The sequence below is a fragment of the Scleropages formosus genome, chromosome 22 (assembly GCF_900964775.1).
Source record: "Scleropages formosus chromosome 22, fSclFor1.1, whole genome shotgun sequence".
Taxonomy (NCBI): domain Eukaryota; kingdom Metazoa; phylum Chordata; class Actinopteri; order Osteoglossiformes; family Osteoglossidae; genus Scleropages; species Scleropages formosus.
The window spans coordinates 20,703,839-20,723,292 of record NC_041827.1 but is presented as its reverse complement, the minus strand read 5'-3'; the positions used below and the strand labels follow the sequence as shown (position 1 = coordinate 20,723,292).

At 44.7% G+C, this 19,454-nt stretch overlaps 1 protein-coding gene across 2 annotated transcripts; it reads right to left on the bottom strand.

The window, feature by feature from the left end:
* Positions 1-64: 64 nt before the first annotated feature.
* On the bottom strand, positions 65-19,297 carry eogt (EGF domain-specific O-linked N-acetylglucosamine (GlcNAc) transferase). Of its 2 annotated transcripts, XM_018733991.2 has the most exons (16): positions 19,237-19,297; positions 16,070-16,319; positions 15,845-15,945; positions 15,328-15,436; positions 13,719-13,813; positions 13,176-13,280; positions 11,305-11,411; positions 11,092-11,195; positions 7,600-7,692; positions 6,783-6,854; positions 5,266-5,352; positions 3,682-3,750; positions 3,435-3,496; positions 3,169-3,288; positions 2,146-2,248; positions 65-1,340 (listed from the first exon to the last, which is right to left on the bottom strand). In XM_018733991.2, the coding sequence occupies exons 2-16, from the start codon at positions 16,259-16,261 to the stop codon at positions 1,188-1,190; spliced, it is 1,572 nt and encodes a 523-aa protein (XP_018589507.1). In that variant the 5' UTR covers positions 16,262-16,319; positions 19,237-19,297; the 3' UTR covers positions 65-1,187. The 2 variants fall into 2 exon arrangements, with proteins under 2 accessions (XP_018589507.1, XP_018589508.2); XM_018733992.2 differs by lacking the exon at positions 2,146-2,248.
* Positions 19,298-19,454: the final 157 nt, after the last annotated feature.

Here is a 19,454-nt window from a genome sequence, read left to right as displayed (position 1 = left end):
TAAGACGTCAGTTACAAATTCAGTCTTTTCATTAAAATAATTTTGCATCATAAAACACGCAATGCAGAATTACTCTAATACATCCACTTCTACCTAAATACATTAAATAGCTTGCTGGAGTGTGTGTAACTTGGTCTGTAACAAGACCATAATAAATACTGGTTATGCGTTTGTACCTACATCGCACGACTGAGGTACATGTCCCAGCACTTGTGGTATAAACCAGCCGACGGTGATTAAAAAAATAAGATGTTGTACCACAACTCATTCTTTGCTTGGGAAGAAACCGGCAAATACGGAACATTCCTAACATTGTGCCAAACATCTCGAAATGCCTTGAAAAGACACACGTTATATTTTGCTGCGAGCATATCATCTCACCTATTCCAAAAATAAATAAAATTACAATTGGGGAGGGAAAAAAAAAAGAACAAAAACTGAAACCTTAAAAATGTGGCAAAGCGTGTTTATTACCACTAGGTATCAATTTATATAAATATCATCAATAGTCTTTGACCAATCCGTGTTGAAGCACTGATGTATGGATGAGTGACCCAGTGTAAGTAGTGTATCTAGCAGTGTAAGTCACCGTGGTGAATAAGGTGTGTGGGCTCATAACACTATATAGAGTTCGTTGGAAGTCGCTTTGCAGAAAAGCGTCTGCTAAATAAATAAATGTCAGTGTAAATGTAAGCACCTGGGGTCAGGGGACAGACGTCAGAAAGCACCCGACAAGCGGGGTTTGAGGCACCGTGTCACACAGAATATTAATAACTGTCCTTATTAACAGACAGCCAGCGCGCAGGGATGGCAGGCGGCTCACGAGCGACACGTCGTCGACTTCATCAGCATCGCAGCCTCACTGCAACGTTCGCGCTTTTCGTCATGACTGGAGACCGGCAGTTATGGGGGCATCACCTCACTAACCTTCACATCCGGGTAACAGTACAAATATTACAATCATATTATATCACAATCCAGAGTAGCTACAAGAGCTCAAACTTCCACTTCCTAATACAGACGATGAGTCGAGCGCTTTCGGTGCCACGCAGGTGCTGGTTGGTTCAGATGTGGTGTGTGTGTGTGTGTGTGTGTGTGTGTGTGTGTGTGTGTGTGTGTGTGTGTACGGCAGCGTCTAAAATGCCGTCGAACCAGTGGCCGATGCGCCTGTATCCGGATGGCGCCCCCTAGAGCTCGTCGTGCTGCCGCCGCCAATCCGCAAGCCACTTGGGGTGTTTGCGCACGTGTTCAGCGGCCCGCAGCACAATGCGCATGAACTCCTCCACGTCGAAGGAGTAGTTGGTGAATTTCGGGTGCTCCCCCAGAGTGGGATGATGACCCTGTGGGGGGGGAGAGAGAGCAGCTTTGACTCGACCCATTTCCCAGCCTGCCTCGCTTCACCAGGCCAGGACACACACCGTCGCACCTCGAGCCTAAATGAGCACAGGATTCACACTGTAAACGTGTTCCTGCGAGTCCCTGAGCAGCAGCGAGTGAAGCGGAACTGCGCTCAGATGGGCTCCTTAGTCTCCCAACGCATGCACGTGCGTGCGTGCGTGCGTGCGAGAGAGAGAAGTACAGTTGTGCTTAGAAAAGTGTGCGAGACTATAAAGATGACAGGGAATAAATGTGTAAATGTAAATGAGTGCAAATGAACGGATACAAAGGTGCGAACGTGATGCTGGAAGCGAGATGCAAATGTGTTTGGACGCACTGATGGAGAATGCTTACACCCAGGTAGGCACACACACACACGCGCACACACACATACAATATATCCGCACAGAATACGTATTAACTTATGTATATGAATGACAGCAGGTGGCGCAGTGCTTAGAGCTACCGCTTTGCACTCAAAGGACCCGGGTTTGAATCCCACCTCCTGTTGTAGAACCCTTGATCACAGTACTCACCCTGAATTGATACAGCAAAAATTACCCTGCTGTCCAAAAAGGGTAAATCACTGTAATATAAGTTGTTTTGGGGAAAAAAAAGAGTGAGATAAACTAATAAATGCAAATTAATGATAAAGCACATAAACCAGGCTGTGCGTAAGGACGAATTCGGCCGTGCGCGTGTGCGTTTGTGAGAGAGAGAGAGGGAGAGAGGGGAGAAGAGCAAACGGGACCCTCTGGCTTTCCCCACCTTGTCCTGAGGAAACACTTTGTCCCTCCTCTGCCAAGTCACGTAGCGCACCCCGCGCAGGCGAGCCAGATCCCGATAGCAGCTTTCATCTTGACAGTTATATCTGCGCAGAACAGGGACCCACATTTTATCTTCCCTTCTCAGCTACAAGTGGCACGGAGCCCATAATGTCCCGGCGTGATGAATGCCTCTTTAATTACACCGTATTTCACTGTCGCGGCGCGCAGCCAGCAGAGATCTCGCCGAGGAGATAAACACGAAGGCTCCGAAGTGGAGAGGAGGCGGGGATGGGGGAGCATGTCAGACAGACAGCGAGAAGAAAAAAAGAAAGAAAGAAAGACAGACAGGTAGATATATAGACAGACCGATACATAACCAGATAGACAAGACTGATAAACACTATAGGCAGATATATAGACAGACTGATATCTAAGCAGACATACAAACAGACAAATATACAGGCAGCTACACAAACACACGTTGACCGAAACCGCTCGTCCCGAGCGGGGCGGAGGCGGCGAACCGGAGCCTAACCCGGCAGCACAGGGCGCAAGGGCGGAGGGGACACGCCCAGGACGGGATGCCAATCCATCGCAAGGCACCCCAAGCGGGACTCAAACCCCAGACCCACCAGAGAGCAGGTAGAGGCCAAACCTGCTGCGCCACCGCATCCCCCTTATAGGGAGACAGACAGATGTCAAGGGAAATGAGACAGACGGATGAAGACAAAGTCAGACAGAGAGACAGACAGACTGATATACAGGTAGAGGCAGGCGGAGAGACAGATACAGGAAGAAAGACATAGAGGCAGGGCGAGAGGCAGGCAGACAGCCTGACAGTCAAGAAGATTGAGACAGAGCAAACACAGACCGCCCCAAAGAAAGAGAGACAAGAAGAGAGGTGGGCAGATGTAGGGGACAGATATGGGATGGGACAGAGATGGGATGGGACAGACAGCTGGGTGCAATGAAAGCCACGGTCGAGCGACAGGAGAGCGGCAGGAAGTCGCCGGCGCTCACTCACAGCTCGAAGATGACGGCCCAATCCGGGAGGAAGAGAAGATGAGTGAGCCCCGCCCCGTGCATCCCGATGAAGATGTCCGAATTGTGCGTCGCCCTGAGCTGATCCAGGAAGGGGACGTCCCTGAGACGGAGAGAGAGAGAGAGAGAGAGAGAGAGAGAGAGAGAGAGAGAGAGAGCCCCCTCTCCAGCACCACATTGCACCCCCGCGCACGGTGACAACCATTACGCAGGCCAATATAAAAAGCCATGCAAAAATAATGGACTCACTTGTATTTGTAATCCACCAGTTTGACCTCGAACAAAGGAACCGTCTTCAAAGCCCCGATAAGCTGTAACGCAGCCCATTATTCCGTGATTAATGACCGCTCACACATAATATTGCACCTTGCTGTATAAATCACGACGCTATTACAGTAAAGAGTATATTGTAAATACTATTTCACTGGCACATTGTGCTCTGCTAAAGAATCGCATTTAATCATTACGCATGAAAGTAGCTGAGGATGGCGCTCACCTCGTCCTGATTTAAAATTTTACGATATTCTGTGCTCCGGGCAAGTAATGAGACTCGAATTTTGCCGTCCTGGAACCACGGCGAAAAATCACAGGTTAGAAAATGACACAGGAAGGTCCATTAAAAGCAGCTGATGGATAACCAATGATCTACACAAAATCATACTAAAAAAAATCTTGGCTATGAATAGTTGTTTTTGCATACATCAGAAACAACCTCCTATGTAATTAACCAGTTCCTAAAGAATTAATTCACTTTTGCAAAACAAAAAACTCACACAAAATCATTTCAAGCTACTTTATGACAAACTGGTTTCTATTAACATTCTTTATCTGAGGTTTTCTCAAGAACGAAAAATAATTCCATTAGCAGCAATTCTGAACGTGATTTGAAAGGTAAGAAAATAAACCGCACACTGCCGTGTCTGTTACAGGCAGGAGCACAACCCTGAGCAGCATTTGCTCATCGCTGGTCGAAATGCACCGCTGACCTTGTCAAATGGCTCAAAGCCATTTCAGTCAAAGACAGATCATACATCACCCTGAAGGAGCGAGAGAAACTTTGACAAAAATGTGTGTGAGAAAAAAAAAATGTAGTTTAAGCTCCACAAGAAAAAAAAACTGCTCCCTGTAGAAGAAATCCAGATACTTTGTGCAACTGCGCCATCTAGTGGTCACATTATTATATATTATTATTATTATTAGTAAAGTTTTGGCATGAATCTGCATTTGTTATGATCAATAGACTTATCTCGTGCTTTTCTCTACACCAACTTACACTTGTGCTGTAATATACTAAACTATGAATAATTATGTACCCATTTACTCAGCTGGGTTAATTTTTACTGTGCCAATTCAGGTTAAGTACCTTGATCAAAGTACTACAGCAGGAGGTAGGATTCAAACCTGGGTGCTCTGAGTGGACCTGGCCTGATAACAATTTGAAGAACACTGCAGTAGAACCATCTAACCAGCTCATGCATTTACATTTATTCATTTAGCTGACATTTTTGTCCAAAGCAACTCACAATTACTTACCCATTCACACAGGTGTACTTTTATTGGAACAATTCACGGTACGTACCTTGCTCAAGGGTACTACAACAGGAGGTGGGAATCAAACCTGTGACCTTTGGATCCAAAGGCAGCAGCTCTAACCACTACGCTACCAGCTGTCCCCAGCACATGCAATGGAACACACACCCTTGTGGAGCCGCATCCCCGATCCAGACGTCACGTGGCGAATCGCAGCTGTGCGTTCGCCCGCTGAGCAGATTGTGGCAAGCTGCCATACGAGCATTACAACCAGAAAGACCAGAAGAAAACGACAGAGCCACCATTAAAGCAGCTGCTGCGGGAGACGAATGGCACGAAACACGTGACAGAAACAGCTGATGGGAGGAGGTGTCAGCTGCAGATGGATCCAGCCGTCCGGGGCGAGAAGCAATAAACTGTGTCAAACTGCGCAAAATAGCTGCCAGTACAACAAGGAGCCGCTGCGGTGCGGAGCGATGGGGAGCGCCCCCTCTGACAGGTGCCTCCAGGTGACGCAGAGCTATGCATGAGGAGAATTGGTCCCGCCCACCTTGGGCCCCTCCTGGGGGATGTGCAGGCGGTGCAGGACGTGCTGGGAGAAGGCTCGGAACAACCCCTCGGTGCGGCAGTCAGAGATCTGCAATTCACACAAGGGCAGACAGGGGGCAGAGTGGTTGAGGAACCGGACTTCTGACTGCACTTAAACCACTGGGTAAGATGCTAAAATTTCAATCGCTCACAACAACGTACTGTATACTTGTATTAACGTTTAAAAATGTGAGATGTGTAAGTAAACTGAATAGGGGTACCTGGTAATAAAATAAACAAAATAACTAGGAAAGTACTCTCTTCTCTACACATATTCCAGCCTAAAGCGTGGAAAGTAGTTAACAGCTGTCAAAACATAACTGTTAACTGTAACATACAGATATATATTTATTATTGTTATTATCATCGTCATCATCATCAAGGATATTAACTTCAGTTAGCTTTTCTCCAAACTGACATACAAAGAAAATGGTGCGTTGCACCAAGAGACATAATTAACAATATGATCGTAATTATAATACAGCCAGAGTAATAATAGTATTTAAACACTATGATCAGTATTATTGACAAAGTTGCAAAAGTGATGGTATATAAATGGATGTTATAATAATAATAATGTACTTCTTCAAGGCCACTTACAAGTTTCAGGTTTGTACAACAGTACAAAAGGGTGATATCGCTTATTTACTGCTGCAACACAATTTGTCCACGATTACATTAACATGACCTTTACCGACATTATTATATTTTAATACACGTTTTACTTGGATGAAAAGTAGTTCAGCGCAGCGTTAGGATACCGTCAGCTGTTATCATATACAGAATGACAGCAGCAAGTGAAAAAAATGACACGTTGAAGCAAAGAATCACGACGGCCAGCGGGATCAGTTCACCTTTGACAAAGCGAGTTTCAGAAAGACGGCTCGGTCTGCTTCGGTGGCCTTTGTTACCGAAACATTTTCAATTTTCAAACGAGGAAATATTTTCCGCTTCATTTATTTTTCTTTGCATTTTCTTTACCCGTTTACGAATTTCTCTCGGGCGCCAACAAACGCAACCTGCGTTTCCACGCGCAGCCAATAGATGGCAGTAAAGCAAACAGAATAAGAGTGCGGTCCGTCCTATTTCAACTCACTTCCACAGTGTTTACACCTCCTGTTAGGTGTTCCTGAGCGCCAGGATTCCTTTACCAATTCGAGACCTGCTCGACAGTCATCTTTCAGTAGGGGTTTGTGGAAACCACACCTTTATTTTCACTTTTTACTTCCAGTTATATCAGTATGATTTTAAATAGAGTTCGGAGTTAATGAAATATGAAAATAAGGTTTTACACAGCTTTCGTAAAATTTATTACAGCTACATCAAAGGCTTTTACAGAACGTAACAGGCTAATTAATGAGTCTTATTAACCCTTCATTATCTGCAACAGTTGTAGACGTGACACTGTGAATAAAAAAAAAAAAAAAAAATTATGTACATTTCTTTGGCAGCTGAGCAAGGACCGCGAGAGGCACTTACTAAGGGTGTGTTGTAGAACAACCCATATCTCATCCGTGGCAGCAGCGAGAAAAAGGCATCCTTGAAACACACCTGGGGAGAAAGAGAACCGATTTCTACAGGGGCCAATAAAAGCACGGTATAGATGCCATAAAAAGAGAGCAGCATTCTTACATTTACATTTGTTCTTTCAGCTGATGCTTTTCTCCAAAGCGACTTACAATGTTAAGGTTACAATTATTTAGTAAAAATTGTAACAATAAAATAATTAATTGTAATGTAACACACACACACACACACACACACACACACACACATCATCTGAAACCACTTGTCCCATACAGGGTCACAGGAGCCGGAGCTTAACCCGGCAACACAGGGCGTAAGGCCGAAGGGGGAGGGGACACACCCAGGACGGGACGCCAGTCCGTCGCAAGGCACCCCAAGCGGGACTCGAACCCCAGACCCACCGGAGAGCAGGACCCGGTCAGACCCACCGCGCCAACGCGCCCCCCTCTGTAATGTAATAACAAAATAATAAATTGTAACAATAAAAATAATTGTAACCGCTGCCTTTGGACCATAAGGTTCCAGGTTTGAGTTTCACCTCTGACTGTAGTATCCATGAGCAAGTTACTTACCCTGAATTGCTCCAGTACAAATTACCCAGCTGTATAAATGAGTAAATAATTGAAAGATTAACACTGTAAGTTGGTATGGAAAAAAAGTGTCAGCTAAATGAACAAATATACATTCACCCACTTAGGTGGAGATCGAACCGATAACCTTCGGGTCCAAAGGTAACAGCTCTAACCACTACGCTACCAACTGTCCTCACCCGCTTGGAGTCGAAGCTCTTCAGGTGAATGACGTCGTAGTCGGAGAAGGCCTTCCATGTCTCGCTGAACAGGTCCCCGTATCCATACAGGCTCTGCAGGGTGAAACGCAAAACCCTTCAATTGTTAAGGAAAAAAAAAAAAAAAAAACTGAATAAACTGTTAAGTGTGCGTAACAACACGATCGAACCATGAGAAACATCATTTCTCCAAATGCCATTTATGCTTTTCGTTACGAGCAGAACTGGACAGAATTAATATACTGTGCCAGGAAAATGCAAATTCATAAAACAACTCAAAGGCAAAGGGTGCAGCAGTTAGGCAAAGGTCATCTTTCAGCTCTATCTAAAAGTTTTAAAAAAAAAAAAAAACAGGGAAGGTTCATTTAAATTTTCCCCACGGACTTAGTATTGGCTTTTCCTTCAACTCTACTGCCAGCTACATATTTATCAGAGTAGCTGAAGGGCAAATAAAGCTTCCTATTGACGCTCCTTTCCGCGAGTAAATGAAAATTGCTCCGCTAAGCTTGTAACCTGTCACATTTTGAGGAAGAATGAGAAAATGAAAGTACGACAGGACCTGGAGCAGCTCGCGCTTAAAGCACAGCTAAGACGTCCCGGGAAATATCCTGCAAAGACCTACTGGAGTAAAACAGACTGAGTAAATAAACTCGGAAAACAAAGGATTTATTGTAACAAAACTTGAATTGAAGGTAAAAGAACACATCCTTTTAAGTTTTCGAAGCTGTTGAGATGGCTATTGTTCATTTCATTCAAAAAGAATGTAAGACTTGTATATATGTAAAAATAAAAAATATTTCGTAACTAGTTACACTAATTAGCTGCTTTTGCGTAACAAACATTTCGCCGTTACGAACTTGAGAAATATTCTGTATGTATTTTTTCATAAATAGAGCTTGCATGCCAGTTCGCATGTGTGGTGCAAGAGGACGTGGGTTGGTCCCCACTCAGTTTGTGCGGTGTTTGCATGTTCTCCCTGTGGGGTGCTCTGGTTTCCTCCCACACTCCAAAGACATGCTGTTCAGGTTCCCCCATAGTGTGAGTGACAGAGTGTCAGAGTGTCAAGTGTGTTCCACTGATCTATGGGTGAGTGACCCAGTGCAAGTAGTGTACCTAGCAGTGTAAGTCACTGCAGTGAATAAGGTGTGTGGACTGATGCTACATAGAGTTTACAGTAAGTCACTTCGGAGAAAAGCGTCTTGCTGAGGAAAATGTAATTCAAGTCGTTCACCCAATTTCAATGAACACCGCACTCCAGCTCTTGTCACAGGTCTCAACTGTGCTCTTTATTGTGCTTTCTTACTTAGAGCGGGTCACAAATAAATACCCACCAGGGTACTCGGAAGGAGCGGCCGTGTGCACGATGCTGCCGGACAGCCTGCTCTCTGCTCGGTGGGAGAAACACACAGACAGTGCGGCTCTGTTCCTGTCCAGTACACCGAGCAAAATGACGCACAACTCGATAAACAAAGTCCGGTCACTTAGTCCGATATCACAGTTTTCACCCGGACACATTATATGAGTTGCTGCGTATAGAATAAGAGTAGAATAGATAGACAGAATTGAGGAGGAGCCCCGGCCCACTTTGCGTCACATTCAGTTAAAGGAATCTGAGTAACGAAGCAGCTCTCAGTTACATTTGTAAGGAGAAAATCCACCGTATGTATATCCTCCTACTCTTAATTACACTGACATCCCAGGTAATAAATTTCAATGGAAATTCAAGTATCACCATAAAGGAGCACTTTATAAAAAATAAAAAACCTTGTGACGATATGACCTCCTTTGGTGTGTGTTGTGTAAATTAAAGAACCCCCCCCCAAACACACACACACACACACACACTTCCTTCCCCTCCCCAAAAAATAAAGGGAGGAAAAACAGGCAGGAAAATCCTACTCATGAATCACAGCTTTCCCATCCCGTTCTTGACTGCCTGCATCACGCCTGTGTGTGTGTGTGTGACTTTACCACAGAGCATCTGGAAGAGTAGACCTACAACACAAACAGCTTGAAAACACACTTAACCCTCTATTAAAATATTCCATAACTTGTTATATTTTTAAAAAAAAAAAAAAAAAGACTACATTGAGAACGAAGGACTGCGACCTTCACACAGCACCACTGTACCTGTAGGCACCGAGAAAGCGGACTCAAGGGTACAATCATGTTCTTCTCCCAGGAAGGGCACGTGGAATCTCTCCATCAATCACAGCACCTCTACACGTTAATTAAGCAAGTGTGTTACCGCTCCGGGTTCCTTAGGAATGAAGAGTCTCTTAATCCTCTTGTCTCGGCGTATCGATCAGCGGTGTCGAATCAGCGACTCCCCGTCTCTCTGGCTGCGCTTTTAGCACCGTCCGCCCTGCTCTACTCATACACGGGTAGCCCCCACCTTACAAGAGGATTTTGTTTTTGCCAGTTTGGTCTGAAGTCACAAGTCCCTTTAAACTGTATTACATGGCCCATAAGGATATATTAACAATTAACAAGCGTGGATGTTACTACGTGGTATAACAAGGCTTTTATATACTTGCCCTACTAATTTCACACATCGTTCACGTTAAAACAGTAGAACTACAGAACAATAATAATATAAATAATACAGTTTTATATTTTCGTGTTATTTCTACTTTCATTTCTAAATTTGTTTTCTTTTGGCTTTTTTCACCAACAGAAAACCCACATTTTCGCTTGCTAGTCATTGTATAAATAAAGAGGGTGACTTGAAGTGAACCTCAAATCTTTATTCTGTAAATAAAGCACAGTCCCCAGAGATGGACACGCTGGGTCAATAAGCTCTTTGCAGCAGCACGATCAGCCAATAATATCAAACAGCAGATGGAGCAGCTGTCACTAGTTTATATATATACCTATACAGTGTGTGTATATATATATATATTTTAATGGTGATATTATATAATAATACAAAATAAGGTCGACGGAGAGGCCACTGTAAGCTGCACATGTTAAGTGGAGGACTACCTGCACATGGAACTACCGATGCTCACCAGTTTATGTGCTGTGAAATACAGTCTAATCCCATCTTGTGTTTAACTTATACAGTTTCAGCTTCATAAAATGATCCCAAAATTTATTTTACTTATTTTATTCGAAATAAGCAAAACAGATTTCCTTGCGCGAATGCTCTTTCGGAAATGTATTTTTATATACGTTTATTTTGCCGACGCTTTTCTCCGAAGCAGCTCACAGCGTTTTACGCATTTACACAGCTGGGTACTTTTTAGTGCGTCGGTTCAGGGGAAGTACCTCGACCGACAGTTCTACGGTAGGAGGTGGGATCCGAGTGCACAAAAACACAGTTCAGACGCACCACGGAAGACGATTAAAAGCACAAAATACCAGCAGATCAGCGATACGCCGGACTGAACGTGCCCTGTACGCTGCTGCTGCTGCTGAAGACCCCCCACTGCTCCGCGCGCGCGATCCCCAGGCGTGCGGGACGGCACTCACGGTGTCCCACATGACGACGTTCACATCCGTGCCGAAGGAGTTGTTGAGGTGCTGCGAGATGTAGAGATTGACAAAGTCGCAAAAGTGGTGGTACATGTTGACCCCTGCAAAGAGACAAAGTGAGAACCTCTCCTCCTCCTCCTCCTCCTCCTCTCGGCGCATTAACTTCAGCGACCCGCCACCCTCACGGAACGCAAGCGGAGGCGGCTTCACCTGCGTCCAGCTTCATGAAGATGGTGGGCCTCTCCACGACCAAGTCGCACTGGCCCTCCTCTATTGGGTCAAATTTAAGGCTCGTATACGTCTGCAGTTCAGCAAACCTGTCATACAGAAACACGGTAAAGTGTCTCCTCAGGACGCTCCTAACCAATATGAAAAAGAATCCACCGACACCCCCAGCAGAGGAATTCAACAATGACATGTATACATGTAAACTGAAGTAGAGGCTATAGGGGGCGCAGTGCTTAGAGTTCCCATTTGCGCTCAAGACCCGCATGCAAATCCTTCCTGCAGCTGTAGTGCATGATATTTTATTTATTCATTTAGCTGATACTTTTCTCCAAGAATACCAATGCTATACCGCAATGATTTATTTATTTCTACGGCAGGGTAACTTATACGTTACATTTACACGTATTCGTTTAGCAGACGCTTTTCTCCAAAGCGACGTACATCTCGGAAAATACAACGTGTTCATTACATTAGGAGAAAGAGAGACATAGTGTAGTTGCAGACGTGTGATTCTTAAATGCAGTTAGTTTGTTTCTACCCACTATATGCACTGATGTTCATCGCACAAGTAGGTGCATAAAACTCAATAGACGACTCCTCATCACCTTCCTACTATATATATTTTTAATAAAGGTACACATACATTTACATACAACAGAGGAGGAGCGGCTGTGTAAAGGCTTACCTGGGCATGATAATAAAGTTATGGTACTTGAACCTTTACATCATACATGAGCTTGAGAGATGAGTTTGAGACCTTTATTAAATGCGAACAGAGATTCAGCAGTTCTGAGTGGGAGGGGGAGGTCGTTTCACCACAACGGAACCAGAACCGAGAACCTCCGTGCTTTACCTTTCATGCGCGGGACCACCAAGCGGGAAGAGGTAGACGAGCAACGTGGTCTGGATGGGGTGTAGCGGATGATCAAGTCTTGTAAATAACTGGGAGCAGTTCTATTGATGTATTTGTAGGCAATAACCAAGGTCTTAAACTTGATCCAGTACTTTTACTGTATCAGTATTTATATTTTACATTATTCATTTAGCTGATGCTTTTCTCCAAAGCAACTTACAATTATTTACCCATTGAAACAACTGGGGAATTTTACTGGAGCAATTTAGGGTATGTACCTTGCTCACAGGTATTACAGCTGGAGGTGGGATTCGAACCTGCAACCTCTGAGTCCAAAGGCAGCAGCTTGAACCACTACATTACCAGCTGCCCCGAAACACTCTTGATCAATTTACTTACCGTGAACTGGTACAGTAAAAGTTACCAAGCAGTGTAACTGTAAGTAGCATAACACTGGAAGTCACTTTGGAGAACAGAGTCAACCAAATGAATAAATTATAATAAACTGGTGGAAGAGATAAGTTAACAGTGTAAAAGTTATCAGCCTGGGCTTAAGGCAGAAAGCTAGATAGTGCAATATTATTGCAGCTTATTTTTGATTTATTATTTATTCAATATTTTTGGTTTGAACATAAAGCTGCCTAAAAATATTTACCCCTTTATATGGCTCTATGATTTATTTAGTTTTTCATTTACAGTACTTTATACTGTATCCGTTCAGCGTTAAGTACCTTGATCAAAGGTACTAGAGCACTAGTGGGGATTTGAATACAGGTCCTTTGACTATAAGGTGAGAGCTCTAACTGCGATGCCACCTGCTGCCCCAGGTGTGATAACCAGTGTCAGCGTGCAGCTTCCCGACAGCGTGATTTCATGCGGCCGTGACACCGCGGCACCGTCAGCGTAGCGCTCGCCGACAGCGTAATACTGACCGCATCACGAGCGCATCGAAAGGCGACCGTGGCCGAACGTAAGCGACAAGCTCCAGGGGACCCCTCACCAGGACTGCAGGGGGCTTTTGTGCTGCCCCTCGGACTGCAGGGCTCTGCTGTCGAGACTGCAGTGGCCCCCGATCTGCCCCTCCTGGAAGAAGTCCTCCTTATACCTGAAACACATCGCAGGACCTTAACAGACTTTCATGGACAATATTACACAAGTTACACATTATGCACAAACCTTATGTAGCATTATACTAAAATATTGTAGCAGAATAATACTGGTATATATGAAATACTGTCAAATTGCACCTCTGTCCTTTGTGTTTCCCTCTAAGGGGCGAAACCACATTTCAAGCTTATATAAACTTTATTTGATAGCACTATAATAAAAATAGGGACTTGAATGATGGAGGGGAGCAGCTGAACACACCACGAGGCGAAAAATAAAAACGTGAAACTCTTTTTTTTGTCATATTTGTGTGCAGTCAGGGCAGCAAATTTTTTGCGGCCTCCGTCCCCTACAGGTACTGTATCCACGCAGGAAGCCGGTGCCGGGAACCACGTTTGCGCTCTCCAAGCCGGGTGCCCGCAGTGAGCGCACACACCTGTCGTGGTTCCTCGGCGGGTTCCTCAGGTCTAGGTAGAGGTTCGTTGCGCGGCAGTAGCGTGCGTGGCTGGTGCATTTCAGCGAGGAGTCTCCCTGGAAAAGACGGCCCGCTGGAGACTGAGACAGCTGACACAGCGCAACCAGAAATTTACAAAAAATAAAAATGTTTGCAAAAAAAAAAAAAAAAAAGAAAAAAAAGAAAACCAGAAATACTGGGGGGAGGGAGAAAAAAAAAAAAAAAACTTTCAAAATAGTGAGAGAAACACAAAAAAAAAAAATAAAAATCATTTATAGTCTTTTTGGGAAAAATAACTGTGCTGGCAGTCGTATAAAAGTACAGCACACACAATTATGTGCGGTACATAATACTTGATAATGATCATAAACACCTATGTTAATGTATTTACTATACCGTACTTATCTTTATTTTAGAGTGTACTCTTCCTGAGGTGTTTGGTGGAATCACAGCAGCACGCAAGCCAACAGCCGCTCAGCGAAGCATCATTTCAAAACCAAAGGAAGAACTCAAGAACGAAGATAGAATGAAGGCGATCTGCAAAATCAACTGCAATAACTGCAACAAATACTGCCTTGGCCAAACCGGAAGAAAATCATCAACTCGGCTCCGTGAACACAAGCCGGCCACCAGGAGGCACGACCCATTGTCCATGATATCCATACACCAGGATCAAGAAGGACATACATTCAAAAAGGACAATGCAGAAGTCTTATCCCAGGCATATATAAAACATTTGAGGGAGTTCCTTGAAGCCTGGTACTCTTCAGTCAATTCCATTAACAAACATATTGATCTGGACCCCATCTACGAGCCTATATGATGCAAGGACCAACAAGGGCCCAACCGGTATCGAACCGGTTCCGGTTGGAAACCGGCAACCGACCAATCAAAAATCAGAAGAACCACTCGCGCCCAAGGTCACGTGAAACCAACCAATCACGTCCAAGCTTCAGGCAGTCCCACCCATCAAACTATATATGAAGGAGGAAGCATCCAACACAAATCACACAACTTGCGTGCTGATGTTGTCACCTTGACTGGTGATGAAACCTTTGCAACCTAAATGCCAAGCTCGGCGAACAACCGAACACCTCAACCAGCAACCCGAGCTACGAAGACCACCAATATTCTATATGATCTTGTAGTCTTCCTATTTATTAAAAAAAAAAAAAAAAAAAAAAAAAAAAAAAATTACTGTAAAACAGTATGCCGTGTTACATCGGCAGCAGCGTCACAAAGCTCGTGTTTACCACGTCTCTTGACTGCATCCAGCCTATACCATCTAGGTGTCTAGAAATACACTCTATGATCAAGGCTATACCATCTAGGTTTGTATAAGTACACTCTATGATGTTTGTACAATGATGAAATCGCCTAGCGACGCATTTCTCAGAACGTTTCCCCGTCATTAGGCAACGCATGTCGGTAATGGCAATTGCGTCTTCCAGTTATGAGAATTCATGTTACAAAGGATTTTTTTGGAACAAATTGCTTTCATAAGATGGAACAAGACTATTTGAACTCTAGAAATAAAAGGGACTAATTCTTTTGAAACTCAGCCAGTATGAGAAAGAGAAGCAGGACTCACGGGTCTGGAGGGCTTGCAAAGGGTCCTCAGTTCAGCGAGTCGCTCCTTCACGTAGCCAAAGTCCGCCTGCTTCCAGAAGAGCTCTTGGGCAGCCTGCAGCGAAGCGACCCTGACGAGGGGACATGCGGTCAGTCCAACGTCGCATCGGCGGTCTCACCATCCGGTTTCCATTGCGAGGGTCCCTCCCGACCGCAGTCAGGAACATTGACCCCAGGATGAACAAACACAGCCACGTGCAATGTTCGCTCTCAAGATCTCAGCAGCATTGCGGTTAAAGACATGGATTTGAAACCCGAAGGTAGCCGGTTCAAGTCCCAGGAGGGCTGCTGTTGCAATACCCCTGAGCAAGAGACACACTCCTCCAAAAAAATAACCAGCCGTTGAAAAATTCTTTGACTAAAAGCAACGATTAAGAAACAAAATACTAATGACGGCTTATAGAAGTTATTCCTCTGTGATCCGATGAAGATCTAATTATGTTTACTGTGTGTTCCAGGTCTGGGCGAGCGCGGCCTACCATCCCGGGTCAACCCTGGAGCAGACGGGATAGCTGAACCTGCCCTCTGGACTGCAGTTCTTTTCATAGCCCCAGCAGGCTGTCAAATTCCGTAGCACATGCTGTCGGAAGAAACAAAAAAAAAAACAAAGAGATTGGAATCGAGAGAAGGAACAGAAGGAGGTTTCGAAGACCAGAACAAAGCCCTGCAACACTGCACCGTAGGTGAGATGGAGAACATCTTACTTTGAATGGGCAGAGCAGGTCTTCTTTGCAGATCTTCGCCACCCTCTTGTTGTTGCGTAGGAAGTAGGGGATGTGCTCATCAGGCAGCGAGAAGGAGCTGAAGTTCACGCTCGGCTCGCGGGACCCGCCGCCGTCGTCCGCGCTGGCCGCAGCGCAAGCGCACACCGCTCCCAGTACTCCCAGCAACAGCATAGTCGGTTCTGGAGCCACGCATGGGAAGGCCGTCACAGATGCCGGCACATGGGGAACTCTGCGGGGTAAAGAGATAGAAGAAGAAGGACAAACTCTTAAAGAGGCTCAGGAGGGATGAGGCCACAGCGTGGGAACACGAACACCGGGGAACTCAGCTCTGTGACGGAGGTCCTGCAGCAGGAAATGCTGTTCGCTCCTTTCCTACCATTGTTTGCCAATTAGAGTTCGGAGAGTCGAAGTTTGGTGCCGACATCCGGGGGGTGGAGGCTACCTGAATACGAAACGCCTTTCAGAGCACAAACCATGAGAAGATGAAACAAACTCACAGTGAGAGATGTGAAAGAGGCTCCGTTTTGATAGCTTACAGTGAAGTCCTTCAATCCAGAGACCATCTTCACGCAGGAATCCAGGAGCGAACTGACCAGCTGACCAGTTCAGCGCAACGCAGAAAATACTCAGTGCTCACATTTACTGAGAGATTCATGACGAGAAACACAATTGATGACCGTGCACCACTTGACACTTACTGGAAAGTGAAGGACAAACCACATACCTCCATCATCACGTCTTTATAGCTACTGTGACAGTTCATAGGACACGTGCTTCAACTTCTGGGACGTAAGAGCATCAGTGGCACTACAGACTGTTACACTGATCGGATTAAAGGCTGTTACAGCAGCTGACTGACTACAGGTTGTCACACTGACACCGACTTCAGGTCATCGCAGAAGTTCCGTTTTAAAATCATTATATGGACAGACTGACCACAAGTTGTTAAAGTGACTGATTAGAGGTCATCACAATAATTGATCAAAAGTTGTTACAATGATCGATTTAAGGTCATTACAGCAATTCTGATTTAATGTCATCACAGTGACTACAGGTCATCGTCACAAGGACTGTCTCAGATTACAGGTCATCACAACAATTGCTTGAAAGTTGTTACATTTACTAATTTCAGGTCGTTACAGCGACTCTGATTACAAGTTGTTACAGCGACTCTGATTACAGGTCATCACAACGATTGCTTGAAAGTTGTTACATTTACTAATTTCAGGTCGTTACAGTGACTCTGATTACAAGTTGTTACAGCGACTCTGATTACAGGTCATCACAACGATTGCTTGAAAGTTGTTACATTTACTAATTTCAGGTCGTTACAGTGACTCTGATTACAAGTTGTTACAGCGACTCTGATTACAAGTTGTTACAGCGACTCTGATTACAGGTCATCACAATGATTGCTTGAAATTTGTTACATTTACTAATTTCAGGTCGTTACAGCGACTCTAATTACAAGTTGTTACAGTGACTGACTACAGGTCATCACAATGACTGACTGATTACAGGTCATTGCAGTACCTATGATTACAATTTGTTACAGAGACTGACTACAGGTACTCACAAGGACTTACTCTTGACTATGGGTCATTACAGTGATTGATTTCAGGTTGTTAGAAGAAATCGGACTTAAGATCATTGCGATGGCTGATTACGGGTCATTACGGCAACTTTGACTGCAGGCTGTCATAATAACGGACTGATTATAGGTGGTTACAATGATTTTCAGACTGTTACAGCAACTCTGATTACAGTGAACCTGATTAGAGGTCATTGCAATGACTTTTACTATAAGTTGTGCTTTTTTTTGTTTTTACTAAACCATAAATTACAACGTTTAAGTCACATGTAAACCCTTTGCTTTGGCATGAAAGCATCTTATGTTTGTTTAGAAACACAGGATGCTTTCACTGCATTACGAACATCACCATTAGAAACATCTGGATTTTCTAAACCATGTCAGTGAAAGCCCAAAAATTTACCAAACATGTAACAGAAAACCATCCTAGTATAAAATGTAATGAACAGCGCAGCGTTACACACAAGTGTCCATAAGAAACTTATGACTCAAACAATAGACGCAATCCATCCATTAGGACGTTGTGATATCAGGGCCTTGACTACTATAACCGTCATCTGTCTGGTCTTTGAGACTCTGCCATCAAGTCTCTCAAGTGGATCTGCAATGTCCTGTGTCTCCTCTCCTTGTCTCTGTCCCACTGGCTTCCTGTTGTTGCCCGGATCAAGCTCAACACTCTGGTCTACAAGACAGCCAAAGGATCTGCGGCCTTACGCCTCCAGGAAGTACCTGATCGCTCCCTCCAGCCCAGCACGAGCACTGTGTTGCTCCACCTCTGGCCGCTTGGCAATCCTGCTGTACAAGGGTCCAAAATCAAAAAGTCTCCAGGTTCTCACATTTGGCAAGAATGCAGTGCAATGAGCTCCCTCTGTCCCTCGGAGCTGCTGAACCTCTTTTTAGTTTCAAAAGGGTCTCAAAAAAAAAAAAAAAAAAACCCACCTCTTTCAGACCCACTTCTGGCTCATCTTTCTACCCCATGAACTTACAGCTCACCATCTGTCACGAGCCCCTCTTTAATACCAGCCCATAGCAGTAAGTCTACTGGTAAAATGGAGTTGTGTTTACTCCGAGTTGTAGTCACTTTAGAGAAGAAACTGTCTCGGCTAAATGGATACATTTAAAAGTAACAGAGCACCGGCGCAGCGGACGCTACATCACTGATGATTATACATTATAGTAGCTCCACGATCATTTTTCCGCCAGTGACGTCACTCCCAGCCTCTACAATTACTCCAGTTCATTCATTGTGTGTGTGTATATATAAATATTGTAATTGTATATAATAGATACTCTGTCCCTGCGAGCACGTGGAGCCGCCGCGTGACAGTTTTGGACATTTTTCACCAGTCAACAGTAATTTGAGTAAAAACGTGCTTCAGTTGCGCATGATAAGTCGGAAAAAAAGTGAGCGTGTGTGTGGGATGTAGGTCCGAAACAGCCGCTCGGACCCCGCAGTGCGAACTGCTACCGCTTCCCCGAAAGAGCACAGAGCGCGCAGCGCCGAGCGGAAGACACCGATAGGATGTGCAGCATCGCGCACCTTCGTTCCTCTTACCTCACATCCAAACTACAGGCGAGTCCGGCTCCGGGGCGCCATCACACCGGAAACCATGGGCCGCCGTGTGGGGTTTCGATGGGCAGCAGAGGGCGCTGTTGTCTGGGTGGTGATGATGATGATGATGACAACATTAACGTGAGTATATCAATGATATTGATATTGTTTGTCAATGACAGTAATACAAAGCAAAGACAGGTGAAGACACTTATCCGGAA

What these genes read in the sequence shown, in the direction of transcription:
- eogt (XM_018733991.2), bottom strand. Translation starts at nt 16,261, where the DNA reads ATGCTGTTGCTGGGAGTACTGGGAGCGGTGTGCGCTTGCGCTGCGGCC. An exon ending in TCCCCCAGGAGGGGCCCAAG is followed by an intron (nt 3,751 to 5,265) that starts GTGGGCGGGACC and finishes CCGTGGTTCCAG; the next exon opens with GACGGCAAAATTCGAGTCTC. An exon ending in AAGTGTTTCCTCAGGACAAG is followed by an intron (nt 1,341 to 2,145) that starts GTGGGGAAAGCC and finishes CCCCCCCCACAG; the next exon opens with GGTCATCATCCCACTCTGGG.